General features: G+C 39.1%; 1 protein-coding gene and 1 pseudogene across 4 annotated transcripts in view; both read right to left on the minus strand.

The window, feature by feature from the left end:
* Nucleotides 273-5,783, minus strand: LOC110260115 (annotated as a pseudogene).
* The window catches only part of TMEM87B (transmembrane protein 87B), a 48,341-nt gene continuing 37,170 nt past the window's right edge, over nt 4,429-15,599 (minus strand). For 2 of the 4 annotated variants that reach the window (XM_021087028.1, XM_021087029.1), the window contains exons 16-20: nt 13,150-13,220; nt 10,777-10,829; nt 9,038-9,068; nt 8,773-8,861; nt 4,429-7,890 (exon numbers count right to left, since the gene is read on the minus strand). In XM_021087028.1, the coding sequence (XP_020942687.1) occupies nt 8,835-8,861; nt 9,038-9,068; nt 10,777-10,829; nt 13,150-13,220 (182 nt within the window). In that variant the 3' untranslated portion in view covers nt 4,429-7,890; nt 8,773-8,834. The remainder of the gene's footprint in view (nt 7,891-8,772; nt 8,862-9,037; nt 9,069-10,776; nt 10,830-13,149; nt 13,221-15,599) is intronic. The other 2 variants (XM_021087026.1, XM_021087027.1) reach the window with 1 other exon arrangement.

The following is a 15,599-nucleotide window of genomic DNA, read 5'->3' on the forward strand; positions in this document are numbered from 1 at the left end:
TTTACTAGTCAAATACAATTACACACAAAATGTGCCCTTCCAATGACAGGGCAGGCTACAGAGTTCTCCTCTAAATGGATGGATAATGATAGGATTTTCTCTCTAAAATATATTAGAGCTTTCAAAGGTTAAAATACACAAATCTTCACCACCCCAACTTCCTTGCTTGTACAGGAAACAACCAAACCGCAAGGGCATTTATCGCATAATGCACACATCAGGCCTCACTGTGTTTAACAGGAATCACAGATGTTTGTTCCACGTGGTATCTTCTAACTGGAAGCCTGTGGTTTATTTTGTTCAGCAGTCCATTCATCACTTTTATCTTCTGCCATTGCATCATCCAATAATTTGCTTCCCTCTGGATCCATCTAAAGAGAGTTCTCAAAAGGCATCATCTCTCACAAGGCAAATTTCATGTCTATCAGGGTGGGTCAAAATGAATCACTTGCACTGTTGCTTTCCCTGGAGGGTCCAGACTCCAGGGGAGTCAGAATCTTCTGGTTTGCCCTTTTCATCAAGTCTTCTAATTCTGGGGGCAAGAAAAAGCAATTCATCCAAAAGCTGCTGCATGGTCACCTGCCCCCTTGAGGCCATGTAGCTTCCACTTACACTGGTTGTCAGCAAAGCCCAGCACTCTCTGCAGCTTCACTGAGTGGCCACTCCACCTTCCTGGACTTGCTGACAGCCTGTCTAGAAGCGAGCGTGGTACCTGTGATGTCAGTTTCAAGTTTGCAGACTCAGATGCCATAATTGTAATTCAGTTTGGCAACAAAGTGATCATCCTCAGGCCTAAGTCCCACCATTATTTACACCATTTCCCATCACATTACAGGCAGCTTTGCAGCCCTCGTCAAATTCCTCACTCCAAAGAATCTTCATTCCTAGGACATCACAATAGAGACACACTGTCTGGAAGCAGTTTCCCACTTCGTTTTATTTTATTTTTTTGTCTTTTTGTCTTTGGGGCCGCACCCGCGGCATATGGAGGTTCCCAGGCTAGGGATCTAATTGGATCTACAGCTGCCAGCCTACACTACTGTCACAGCCATGCCAGATCCGAGCCTCATCTGTGACCTACACCACAGCTCGCAGTAACCTGGATCCTTAACTCGCTGAGTGAGGCCAAGGATCGAACCTGCAAACTCATGGTTCCTAACTGGATTCGTTTCCGCTGTGCCATGATGGGAACTCCCCTTTTTGTTGAATTTAAAACTGACAGCATTCCTCTTTAATATGAAGGATTTCTTTTAGCATTTCGAACTTGAGGTGCAAGTTCTGCCAGTCTCGATGACCACTGACTCCTGGAAATGAGGTTTTGCAAGATCCCCAGCTCCATTCTGCTGCCTGCAGGATGTGGGGATGTGGACCTTTAATTTTGAAGGCTACTGCTGGGATGGGGAGCAGCGTAAACACCACTCAGCTTGATGGTCTTACGGAAATTCAAGCATTTTTCTTGAGTAAATGCTCCTATGTTACTGCAAGACTGGTCAACTTCCAGAGTTCTGAAAAGACAAATTCTGAAAGTTTTCATGGGTTTTTTTTCAATGTTTTTTAATTTTTTTTTAATTTATTTTTTGTCTTTTTGCCTTTTCTTGGGCCGCTCCTGTGGCATATGGAGGTTCCCAGGCTAGAAGTCTAATTGGAGCTGTAGCTGCCAGCCTATACCAGAGTCACAGCAACGCGGGATCTGAGCCGAGTCTGCAACCTACACCACAGCTCACTGCAACGCCAGATCGTTGACCCACTAAGCGAGGCCAGGGATTGAATCCGAAACCTCATGGTTCCTAGTTGGATTCGTTAACCACTATGCCACGATGGGAATGCCTTTCACGGTTTTTTTTAAAGGGACAAACTCTCAGAGGTCTTTAGGGATGTCACCTCACTTTTCCCTGATGTCACCTCACTTTATTTTTTTAAGCAGTTTACACAGTTGGACTCAAGCCAAACTTTGTCTCCTATGCTAGTGAAAATCTACTTTTTTTAGCCTTTGATGGGTGCATGGAGTCTGCACCACACATGCACATCCAGGGCGAGCCAGTGATCTGGGAGATTTATACAAGAATGTGGGGCTTGCCTTCTTTGGATCTTTTAGAAATTTGTATTTCCTAGCTGCTGTCGTTCTTCTAAATTCTGTCTTCCAGTTCAACAAATAAAATTCAGGTTTTATATCTGGGTTTAATCTCCACTTGGCACAAACTGTGGTCTGCTCTCAGAGTAAAAGCCATAAAAATGGGAAATGCACCCAATGCAATACCCTGCATCCAAGTGCTAAATACCTTTCAGAGTCTCCCCCCACTCCCCCTTTTTTTTTTTTTTTGGTCTTTTTGTCTTTTTAGGGCAGCACCTGCAACATGGAAGTTCCCAGGCTAGGAGTTGAATCGGAGCTGTAACTGCTGGCCTACACCACAGCCACAGCAACGCCAGATCCTTAACCCACTGAGCAAGGCCAGGGATCAAACCCGAAACCTCATGGTTCCCAGTTAGATTGTCTCCATTGTGCCGCGACAGGAACTCCAGAGTCTCCTTGCTTTTTGTCTCTCTCCAATGTCATCCAGAAGTTGTTCCTCTCATTTATTTATTTTTTGGCCATGTCCATGGCATGTGGAAATTCCTGGGCCAGGGATCGAACTTGAGCCACAGCAGTGACAATGTCAAATCCTTAAGCTCTAGGCCACCAGGGAACTCCCAAGAAATTGTTATTTTATCTGGATATGTTGTTGGCATGGAAGTTTGGTCCTGTAAGAGGTACTTCTCCATTCAAAACTTGAAATCCAGAAACACATTTTATAAAGTCATTGTAAAAAAAGCAATTTCTTAGTGAAAAGGCTAGCTTGTTCATTTGTGCTTAATAAAAATGTGGCTCAGCGGGAACAAATCTGACTAGGATCCATGAACTTGGGTTCAATCCCTGGCCTCACTCAGTGGGTTAAGGATCCGGCATTACTGTGAACTGTGGTGGTCGCAGATACGCCTTGGATCTAGCATTGCTGTGGCTGTGGATTAGGCCAGCGGCTACAGCTCCGATTCAGCCCCTAGCCTGGGAACCTCCATATGCCGAGGGTGTGGCCCTAAAAAGAGAAAAAGACCAAAAAAAAAATGTCTAAAAATTATTTGGAAGTGGATATTTTCATGCCATTTTTTTTTTAAAAAGGATGATAAAATTTAGGACTCCAATGTTTTATTTTCAAGATGCTCAGTAGTGCTAAAAATAAAATGGATCGTCTCTAACTCTTGCACTCCACTATGCCCCAAGGAAATAAATGTCCTTTTATCAGATTAAGCAAAGAATCAGAATTATGACTATTTATGTAAAGAAGGAAAGACAACACAGTCGTATAAAATGATGTAGCAAGGGATAACCCAAGCATAAGGAGTGTATAGTCCAAGTTTTGAGGTGCAGTTGGACCATGTTGTGGCTCCTCTCCCTTGGACAGCAGGATTCAGGGTTGGCAAAAGCAAATTGGAGACAGGCTTCAACTCTGGCCGAGGGACCTGGGGCCAAGGAAGCTCTCCTGGTTCCCCCTTCTCTCACCTGTACAATGAGCTCAGAGGCCCCTTCCAGCTTTCAAGTTCCCATTCTGAGAGAGACTGGGAATATACCACATGAAGAGTTTTGCCTTTTTTTTTTTTTTGCCAGGATGGTGGCACTCTTTGGGTGCATCTTTTTAAATTTTAAAATTTCATCCCGAAATTAGCATTTGTTAAGTAAAAGTAAATAAAAAAATTTAAGGACAAGAGTTAGTGGCCAAAAATGTTGTGATTAGACCTCTTCAGAGACATTACTTTGGCACCATCTACTGGATAGCTTTTAAAAGTATTCCTGTGTATAAACTCACTGCAGTTTCTTCTTACTTTCCCAAAACGACTGAAAGGAAATACTGCCAAAATTTTTTACATCCGAATTCAGTACTATCCCAACTTATGCTAGTAGGAATTTAGCATAAATCCACTCTCCGAAGGGGTACAGGACATGCCCTGGGTAACTTCATTTTAACACATGTAAATAAATCTTAGGAGTTACCGTCCTGGCTCAGCCGAAATGCACCTGACTAGTATCCATGCAGGTTCAATCCCTGGCCTCGCTCAGTGGGTTAAGGATCTGGCGTTGCCGTGAGCTGTCGTGTAGCTCGCAGACACAGCTGGGATATGGGGTTGCTGTGGCTGTGGTGTAGGCCGGCAGCTGCAACTCCAATTCAACCCTTAGCCTGTGAACTTTCAAATGTGGCACGTGCGGCTCTAAAAACACAATAAAATAAAATACAATAAATCTTAAGACTGTGTTTGGATTTCACAGAGGAGTTTGTTTCAGGTGAGCCTCTTTTGAGAATTTTGCTAATGTCCTGCCATTTACTGGAGTCTCCATTTCCTACTAAGTTTACATAATTTTAGCACTAATAGATATTATCAAGAAGCAGTCACCCAAAATTTCGGAAAGCATTTTATTAAGACAGAACAAATATTAAGGCACAAAAATACATTAGTTTTTGTCAAACAAAAATCTTTGAAATAATTTTGTCCTACATTCAAAGCAACTTCTTCCAAATTACACAATAATTTAATTTTTAAATAAAAAATATATAACTTCTTAAGCCCCTAAACTCTCTCCCCAAATACATGTTTTCCTAGATCTAAAGTTTCTTATTGAGCTCCTGTATTATAATGCACATTTCCTTAAATCTAGTTTTGTCACATATATATTTGCTCTGTTTAGTACTTTAATCGATTTGTTAAAATTTTTCTTATAAGGCTTAGTGTTTTGTATTGCTTATCACATGCTGTTGATCCCATAAAGACAGAAGTACCCAAACTAGGGACTTATAAATGTAGCATAACAGGTCTCATAAACAGTCATGCAGAGCCTAGTGCAACAGACTCAACCCCCTTTTTAAAAAAGGATATAAAAATCAACCTTACATGTACTTTTTTTTATACTTTCAGTCTTCACATTATAGTAGTGCAAATATAATATGTGGTATTGGGGGCGGAAATCAGTACTTTCTACAGGATGTATGAAAGATTTTGAATATGATTTTCTTTACAGGAAAAGTGTGGGACTATCTTGTCTCTTGGGCTTAAAAAATTCACATATTCATCCATTTTTCCTTCTTTTCAAAATAAACTTAAATATCCTTTAAAACAGACACCAACTCAAATCATGAAGATTCCCTTTTAAGCAAATTTCATACACCACATAAACTGAACATCAATTGCATAACAAGAACACTTAAGTGTTTTGCTTGGAAATACATACAACTGGACTCTTACCCTCAGACCCATTCATTGGTAGGAAGACCCATCTTGATGGCATCTTAAGAATAAATTGATGGATGGCATAGCCTCAAAGACCTCGATTACCCATTTCTGGAAACCTCGTGCAGAAGCCGGGGGTTGAGCTGTACAGCGGCCCTGAGTGCTGCTTCTCCCATCAGAACTACAGCTCTGGCCGAGGGTGCCCCTCCTGCATATATGAGGGGCCAGGCAGGCCCTCGGTAGGAACACTCAGTCAGGTCCTGAGTCACCAACAGACACCACTGTCGTCACTGAATGTGACAGGCACGGCATATGCCCTTTGAAAAGCACTTCTGACAAGGCTATCAGGAGAGAATACTGCTTTCTGTGATGATGAGAAAAGCCTGCATTTCAGTGTGTACCTGAGTGTATAGGGAGCAGCATTTATCTTGCCAGCTGCACAAAGAAGTGTCTTCGTAAACACAGTCCAGGTTACGCTGGAGGCATTCTCCCTTATTATTACACGTACCGTCTCCTCTCTGCTCGCACATCATTACCACCTGCATCTGGAAGCCCAGGATTCAACATTTCAAAATTCAACTACAGCCTTGTGAGTTAGGAGTCAGTCTGCTTCAAAACACTTGGGGCGTGGTATTTGATACAAACGTTAGGGACAGGGAGGCAGGGGTCACCTCCAGCTCTGAAACTGGGCTGAGGATAAAATACATCAAAACCAGAATGAACATAAATGCTGGGAAATGTAGTAGGTGGGAGCCCATTATTGTGGCATAAGCAGAAATAAGGAAGGGCACCCACACTGAATTAGACACTCTTTGCTTGGGAAGGGTGTCCTACAGCAACGGCACCATGAAAGCCGCGCCTTTCTTACTACAACACGATTCGATATCCCCTACTGAAAATAAACTTCAAAGTATCTTTTAAGAGATGTTACTACTAAAATCTTTTTTACTAACCTCCATGAAATGAGTAAATGAGAAACCAATTCAAAAGGTGGGCTTCTGAAAGAAATAATTTTGTGTTGTGGCTTCACATTGGAAAAAAAAAAAGGTTATAATTTAAATGTTTGTACTGGTTAAGACTTTAATGCCTTTTTTTTTTTTTTTGGTCTTTTTGCTATTTCTTGGGCTGCTCCTGCAGCATATGGAGGTTCCCAAGCTAGGGGTCAAATCGGAGCTGTAGCCGCCGGCCTACGCCAGAGCCACAGCAACGCGGGATCCGAGCTGCGTCTGCGACCTCCACCACAGCTCACGGCAACGCCGGATCCTTAACCCACTGAGCAAGGGCAGGGACCGAACCCGCAACCTATGGTTCCTAGTCGGATTCGTTAACCACTGCGCCACGAGGGGAACTCCAAGACTTTAATGCTTCTTAATCACAACCTCTGAAGTCATCCTCAACTCAGGCTGTTAGAACTCCTTCAAAGAAAGATACAGAAGATTCTGACTTTAATTCCTATTCTAAATATCCACTAGCCCTGTATCTTTGGTCAGAAAGCAGCAAAACAGTCACCATTTTCATCATACTATATTCAGTTACTTTTCAAGTTTAGAATATTCTGCATTAAAAAAAATTTTATATTTTCAATCACACATTACATACATTACACAGACTGATGTAGCAAAATAATGTATAAAACAGGGTTTAAGGTTTAAAAATTAATTACAAGATTAACAGTAAGGTACTATGCAGTTAAATATAACACGAAGGTACTATGCAGTTATATATGTTTTGTAATGAAACCAAACATGCTACGATTATATAGAAGGTTCTAGTTTCCTCGAGGTTCACTGGTGATGGGCCCCCCAGCTTGGCAGGGAGGAAGTGCTGTGACAGAGCCATGTGGCCAGGGGACCCTCCTGCCCCAGGGGGGTTCATGTGTGCATCTGGCCTGAGTGAGGGGACGCTGGGAGGCCAGGCCATGGGGAGTGACCTCTCCCTCTGGGTACTGTGCTCCCGGAGTTCAGACAGAGAAGGCCAATGCGTGATTTGACGTGCGTGGCGTTAATTACACACAAGGGCTTTGTGTGTGCACACGCTGAGCAAAACCAACCATAGAAACATCCGCATGTTCCAACGTCAATGGAGTTGTACTTGTTATCAAATCACTTCAGCATAAAACTCAAAATAACTATAAACCTAAGAGACGGAGGCATTGCTTTACCACACTTCACAAGACTCACGTCATCCGTTTCAAAGGTCAGTGGAAGAACAGTAGGAGTGTTGATGTACAAAGATTATTTTACTCTGGAATGGTCATATTTTCCAGGAAAAAAACAAAGAGAACCCAAATCCACATGCCTGCCACCCTTCAGCTCAGGGCATCTGGGCACCTATCTCTATTGTGATACTTCTCTCTCAGATGACTGCCAATCTGGGCAACTTCATGGACATTAAACTCACATTCAAGGTTCAGCTTTAAAAGGGTTGTGAACCCTCCCACCATCTGAACTCTTAATTTCAATCCACAGATTTCCAAGAAAATACAATAAAAACTTGTACTATCGCAAAACCAAGTTCTCTTTTAGTCTTGAGGAAGTTCCTTCACTGTCATGTAGGTTTCATTGATATGGATCCCAATCACATTATCTTTTCTGAAGAGAACATTTTTTCTGCCATTTCAGATCTGGTCATAATTTCCTTTAAAAAAAAAAAAAAGAAGATATTCATCAAAATGTTGCTGCTCCTCCCAGACCTACCACTATTCTCTGCAGAGCAGTCACAATTTTATGGGGTACCATACACTCCACGACATACGCAAAAGTATTAGATACAGAAAATAAAAACCATACAATCCAGACTTCCTAATAATGGAGAAGAGTCAATTATCTCTTGAGAAGTTCAGAAAACTTTTGAACTTCCTGCCAGCTAGAAAACATTTCTAGCTCAGAATCACCAGTGAGAGGCAGGGACAGACTAACAAGGATTTCTTAGGCATAGCTCGTCTAGGGATGTGCCTGACTTTACCAGTTATGGCGTTTTTTAAATTACAAATCAACTATTCAACAATTGAATACCGTAAATGCCCTTTTAAAACTCCCTGTCTTTCTACAGGGTTATAAAGCCTACAGTTCAACAGTTTTGGAGCAAGGGGCGTGTTTACAGCAGCCTTTTCAAAACTTCCCATCCCGCTACGGTCAAATCACCACGCTGATGCCACTGTCTCTTCCCTGACCTTGCAGTGAGTAGATGCAGCTTCTCTCATATTGTGTAGGCACCACGTGAATTTCTCCTTAGCCACCACTGATTTCCCAACCCCATCTTCCTCTGAATAAGCTGGTGGGCCCCGCATCCATCCTTTAATCCTTACACTTCAGATTTCTTCCTGTCTTGGGCCACCCCCTGCAGTGTCCCCATGATCTGTAACCTTCAAACCTTCCTCATCTACATCTTCTATTCACAGTTCCTACTTAGTAAACATAAATCAGTTAGAAACTCTATGTAATACACCTAGGAAAATATCTACAAGTGTGAGAGGTTAAATTAGACAAACTACCCCTTTAAAGTCTTCTAAGCTCTTACCTACATACAGGATGTGAGAAAATCATAGGCTCAAAATCTCATGAAATAATTCTTCCCTCCTTTTACTCCAATAAGCATTTTTCTTGCTCCTGTTTTAAATGAGGATCGAGTTCCTTTAAACTTTACCCACAAATCAATGCATAGTCTTTCAATCTGCTCAATTTGTAATCATTTAAAAAAGTAACATTCAGACTTCCTTTCTGAAATTACATTTCTATTTTGTGAAAATAACTAGCTCCAAGAAATAAGCAAAAATATATTTTACCTCATCTGAATCCACTAACACTGGAAGAGCTCTGAAATAAAAGGGAAAAAAAAGTTGACAATGTTATTAAGAGGCCAGCGTATCTACAGAAGCTGAACACAGCATATCCTACGATCCACTAATCTCCACTCCTGGAGGACACGGGTGACAGAAACGAATACGTAGTGTCACCAACAGACACGGAGAAGAATATCCTTAGCAGTGTTGTTCTTAACAGATAAACTGGGATGCTACATGGCCAAAAGAGAGGTATGGATTACTGAGGGTTCAAATTTTAAAAACTGACACAAATAATCTACAGTTACAGGAGCTTTGGGAGAATGGGTCCTGATACAAGAGGAAAACAAGATGGTTTTACAGGGTGGTAGTGATGTCTCAGTTTTTCATCTGGATATCTGGGTACTGGCTACTGGGTATGTTTATACGAAGAATTTATTGAGCTATATATACCTGAAATTTGTGCACTTAGAATTTCCAGAATGGGTGTTATACTTCAAAAATTTCAGTTAAAAATGAACTGAAATATGAAAATAACTACAACTTCAAAAACTTGTTGGAAACAATGACAACAAAAACAAATCAAGACCAGTAATACTAGTGGCTAAGGTGTTGGAAGATCAAGGACTAAACCTTTACTAATGAATAATTCCAAACACAATGAGCACCCAATTCCGTCTTTATTTTTTAAGCCTCTGCTTTTTTTTTTTTTTTTTTTTTTTTTTCCTTTTTGGCTGTGTTCATGGCATGTGGATATTCCCAGACCAGAGATCGAACCTGTGCCATAGCAGTGACCCAAGCTGCCACAGCTGACAACACCAGATCCTTAACCTGCTGAGCCACCAGGAAACTCCAAGCCCCTGCCATTTTTCTCTTTGAAAAATGTCTTTTTTTTCACTTTTTAGGGCTGCACCTGCAGCATATGGAAGTTCCAAGGCTAGGGGTTGAATCAGAGCTACAGCTGCTGGCATATGCCACAGCCACTGCAACTCTGGATCTGAGCCGCATCTGTGACCTACACTACAGCTCACGACAATGCTGGATCCTTAACCCACTAGCGAGGCCAGGGATTGAACCTACGTCCTCATGGATGCTAGCTGGGTTTGCTAACTGCTGAGTCATGACGGGAACTCCTGTACATTAATTTTATGTTAAAGTTTTCTGAGTGAACACAAAGAGGTTCCCAAGAAACTAAAATTCTGGAAACTATCTTGGGTTATATTATTCTACTCATTTTATATAATTGGTTCATGGCAACACAAAATAAGATATTTTAGTCTTTTATAGGCCAGAGGAATTTTTGTTATCAGGCAGACCTTCTATTTACAGAAACAAATTGTAGAGAGTGATGACTCTCTAAGATGTAAAGAGAACTTCATGGGAGCCTTATTATTCTCTCCTTCAAGAAGTGTTGGCACAAATAAGTTTGGTCTACTTTGGTGGTTACCTTCTAAAGTACTTAATAATTATTTTCCAGATCTGGAAGATAACCGTTGCCAACTAACCTGAATCTCTCCACACATACATTTGCTCAAAAAACTATGAAATCTCTAAAGATTACAAACAAAACCACACACAACTCATGGTCTTCAGCAAAACCAGAAGAACACGGCAAATCTGAAGTTACGTATATGCAGAGAAATAAGTGCCACTTCCAACAAATCCCCTGCTGTCACTTCAAGCTTGTGAATGGGGAAAGAGAGACTAAATTTTAGATTCAAACTGTAACAGAAGATATTTACACATCCGTGAATGAAGAGGGAATATTTTCCTCCACCCACTTCAAATCTTCATCCTGTAGAAACAAATATTTACATATTAGCATTTGCTTAATATCACCTGAAAGCAGAATTTTTAAATAGAAGGTTTATAAAATTTAAGCATTTAAATTCAAATGCTTCATTTTAATTTCTAAATATCATAAGAAGTTGGCACTTATGCCACACAGATTTTTCTTCTTTCTTTATTTTTGCTTTTTAGGGCTGCACCCGCAGCATAAGGAAGTTCCCAAGCTAGGGATCAATTCGGAGCTGCAGCTGCCAGCTTACACCACAGCCACAGCAACACCAGATCCTTTACCCAATGATCGAGGCCAGGGATCAAACCTGCATCATTATGGATCTTAGTCAGGTTTGTTACCACTGAGCCATGACGGGAACTCCGTCACATAGATTTTATGCCAGTGTTTTCTTTAACAGTCAAACAAACATTTGGATTTCAGGTTTTTATACTTCTTGGTTTTAGATGCAGTGGTGTTATTTTTTTGGCTTAAAAACAACAGTAAAAATACAAAGAGCTGATTTATGAGATAGGAAACAGCATGAATAGATTTGTATTGATTTTTTGTTTCCATCATTTCCTATGCCTCCTAGTTTGTTCATTTCAGATTGTGAATTTATAATTTTTCAACAGAGAAAGATGATGGTACAGATTTTCTAACTTTATAAAGGCTTATTTATTTCTATCACTTGTGTCTATGCTCATCTCTCTGGAGGAGAAAAGAAAAGCAGATCAGTTGTGGTATCTAAACCCCTTTTTTTTTTTTTTTCTTCTTTTTTTTAAAGAAACTTGATTATAGTTATCTCCTGGGAGTAAGAAAAATAAAAGGAATACTGAATATTTTGGTTTATAACATAAAATAAATCAATATGGCTATATATGGCTATAATATGGAATGTTCTGATTCTAGCATTAATTACATCTTGCTTACCTGGAGAGAGAGAGCGAGCAACTGAGCCAGTACTAAGAGGCACCCCAATCCTCTGAGTGAATCTCAGGGAGAAATGAGTTAAGGAGAGACAAAGCCCCCAACTTCTGATCAAGAGCTGACTACACGACTTAGAGAAATGAAAACGTTTTCCCTTGATATATGTGCACATATTGAGCTTTAAAATAAACTGAGATATATCCCTAAAATAAGAGGAAAATCTACAAGTTGAATAGTTCTAACACTAGAGAATTAAAACTGTTGTACTTTTTAAGGTTTAAATTACCATAAAACTACTTCAAAGAACACATTTTAAAGAATTATTAATTACCAAAAATAAAAATGAGAGAATTTATCAAAACCAACAAACGAAACTGTTTCATATGCCATCTGTCCTGTTAGAACTTAGATGTGTACATAAACTTGTACACATTATTAATCAAAACGTGTAATTGTAAGAAAGCCAAATATAAAACTGTGTAAAAAATAAAACTGTATGATAGGCATTTCTATTTTGTCTAATTATGTTTATAATTATCACTTTTAATATGCATAAAATACTTTAAAAAATCAAATCTACCCTATACTATTTTTCTTAAGCTTATGTGGTTTAAAGTCCTTTTCCAATAGATAACAAATGTTATCTGAAATGGTTTAAAAAACCACTTTTAACACAATACTGTAAATCAACTATACTTCAATTTTAAAAAAATCACTTTAAAATGGTGACAAATTAACACAGACTTTTACTATAACAAAGCTTCTCAATCTTGTGCATGTGAATTGTCTATGGAATCCTGTTAAAAAGCAGATTCGGATTCTGTAGGTCTGGGGTAGGCCTGAAATACTGAGTTTCTAACAAGTTCTCAGGTGACACTGCTGGTCCAAGGACAGAATTTGAAAAGTAAGGACTTACAACAGTTACAGTTGTCAGCATTGCTACTTGGTAACATATATTTTTATATAAAAAAAAAAAACTAGTGAAAAAATGTTCTCCTACAGACTTGTGGTTGCCAAGGGGGAGAGGGAGGGAGTGGGATGGACTGGGAGCCTGGGGTTAATAGATGCAAACTATTGTATTTGGGGTGGATAAGCAATGAGATCATGCTGTAAAGCACAAAGAACTATATCTAGTCACTTGTGATGAAACATGATGGAGGATAATGTGAGAAAAAGAATGTATATATGTAAGTGTGACTGGGTCACTTTTTTGTACAGTAGAAATTGACAGAACACTGTAAACCAACTATAATGGAAAAAATAAAAATCATTAAATAAAAAAGTGATAATAAAATGACAAAGGACCACCTGAAAAAAAAAATGTTCTCCTCAGTCAATGAATGTGACACTCATATAGATTTCTAAAGTATTAAAGACTGAGACTCTATTAAATATATACTATACTCACAAAATTATCAGAAGTAAGTTTAGCTGTTCCATTGGAAACCGTTTTCGAGACTCTTAATTTTATTCCTTCAGCTATAATGAGAAAAAGTATAGAAATACATAAAATTATAAAATAATATTTTCCTTTATAGCCTCACATTTAATAACCGTATAAAGAGGGTTAACAGTGGAAGCTTTGGGCTGGGTGCTGGTTTCAATATACCGTTTGGAAGTACAGGGGGGACGGCAAAAGTCAAAAATGTCAAACTGCAATAACGACCAGGTCCTCAAGTTGCTAGTGTGAATTCTGGTTTTGGAGGGGTTTAAACAAACAGGCAAACAGATAAATGTACACATTTCCTTAGACAGTTTCAATACATTCTAAAGTTTATGGATTTAAAAATCATCTTTGGCCATACTTCTCTGATGTATAAACTGTTAGAATGTGCTTATGGTATAAATAAAATAGGGAAGAAAATTTGTATTTCTTTATGTTTGAACAAGGCTCTTCTTTATGCCAGCAGTGTTAGCAGAGGCGAGGTTAAGAGCTCTTGGAATTCTGGCTCTATCTATGTAATCTTGGGCAAAGCAATCAACTTTCTGTGACTCAATGTCCCCACTTATAAAATGCAATGAGGTCTACCTTGGCTGATGAGCATTAAACAAATTAGCATATATAAGGTACCTGATAGATTTTAATATCACCTTTGTTACTACGATAATTTGCCAAATGTGCTTCTCCATAAACTAGGACAAGTGATACGATATGATGCTGTCAAGAGCATAAGTTAGTGCCTCAGTCAAAAATCAACTGACAAATGAAGCATCCAATTTAAAAATAATTTAAATATTACACTTATTTTGGAAATAAAGACTTTAGATATCTCCTATTATACTGGAATCGATCTGGTGCTGGTAAAAGTACATTCTTCAAAGTGTTATTGCATTAATAAAATAATCCGAAGCAACAACAATAACAAAATCCATTGAACGATATGTGTGGATTTATTTCTAGACTTTATTTTGCTACACTGATGTATCCCTAGCCTTATGCCAATATCGGACTCTCCTTATGAGTACAATCTGAAACTTTTTTTTCTTCTTATGGCCATGCCTGCAGCATATGGAGGTTCTTGGGCCAGGGATCAAATTGGAGCTACAGCTGCAGCCTACACCAACAGCCACAGCAATGCCAGATCCGTGCTGCATCTGTGACCTATGCTGCAGCCTGTGGCAACACAGGATCCTTAACCCACGAGCAAGGCCAGGGATCAAATCTGCATCTTCATGGATACTAGTTGGGTTCTTAACCCTCTGAGTCACAACGGGAACTCTGGTTTTGCACATTTTTTTCATTAAATTTATTAAAAAATATTTTATTTTTGAAGGTATTATAAATATTTAAAATTTCATTTTTCAATTATTTACAGCTAGTATATAAAACAACTAGTTTCTATATATTTGACATATATCCTATGACTGTTATATTCACTGATTAGTTCTACTGGTTTTTTTGGGGGGGGGTTTTGTAGACTTAGGATTTTCTACATACTTAACCTTGGTATCCACAAATAAAAACAGGTTTATTTTTTCCTTTTCACACTTTTTTATGCTTTTTGTATTTTTTGGGTTGGTTTGTGTGCTTTGCCGTTCTGCACCGGTCAGGACCTCCTGTCTGATGTTGAGTCAAAGTGGTGAGCAAATATCTTTGTACTTCGTTCCCAACCTTGGGAGGAAAACACTAATTATTTCACCACTAAGTATGCTTTGAGTTGTAGAGTTTTTTCTTAGCATTCTGTACTTTGTTTGCTAAGTGTTGTTGTTGTTTTTTTTTTTTTCCAATCCACAAACAGGTATTGAATTCTGTGACGTTTTTCTGTGCCTGAGATAATTATGTCATTTTTCTTTTTTTAATGTGATGAGTTACATTATATTACATTTTCAAATGTCAAAACAGCCTCGCAATCCTGGAATAAAGTTCACTTCACAATGATAGTCTTTCTGTATTCTGCTAGATTTTATTTACTAATATCTTTAAAGGGATTTTATGTTTCTACTCACTAGTGATACTGGTCTGTAAGTTTTTCTTCCTTCCTTCCTTCCTTCTTTCTGTCTTTGTTAAATTTTGGCACCTGAGTTGTGCTGGCCTTTTAAAATAAATTAAGAAGGGAGTTCCCATTGTGGCGTAACAGAAACAAATCCAACTAGTATCCATGAAGATGTAGGTTCAATCCCTGGCTTTGCTCAGTGGGTTAAGGATCCAGCATTGCTGTGGCTGTGTTGTAGGCCTGAAGCTGTAGCTCTGACTTGATCCCTAGCCTGGGAACTTCCTTATGTCATGGGTGTGGCCCTAGAAAGCAAAAAAAAAAAAAAAAAAAAAGGCTGGGAAGTAGTCCCACCTCCTCTAAGAGTTTGTGTAAGATTAGAATATTAGAATATTTCCTCTTTAAGTATCTGAAAGCATTTACTAGT

Source organism: Sus scrofa, chromosome 3 (assembly GCF_000003025.6).
Source record: "Sus scrofa isolate TJ Tabasco breed Duroc chromosome 3, Sscrofa11.1, whole genome shotgun sequence".
NCBI lineage: Eukaryota > Metazoa > Chordata > Mammalia > Artiodactyla > Suidae > Sus > Sus scrofa.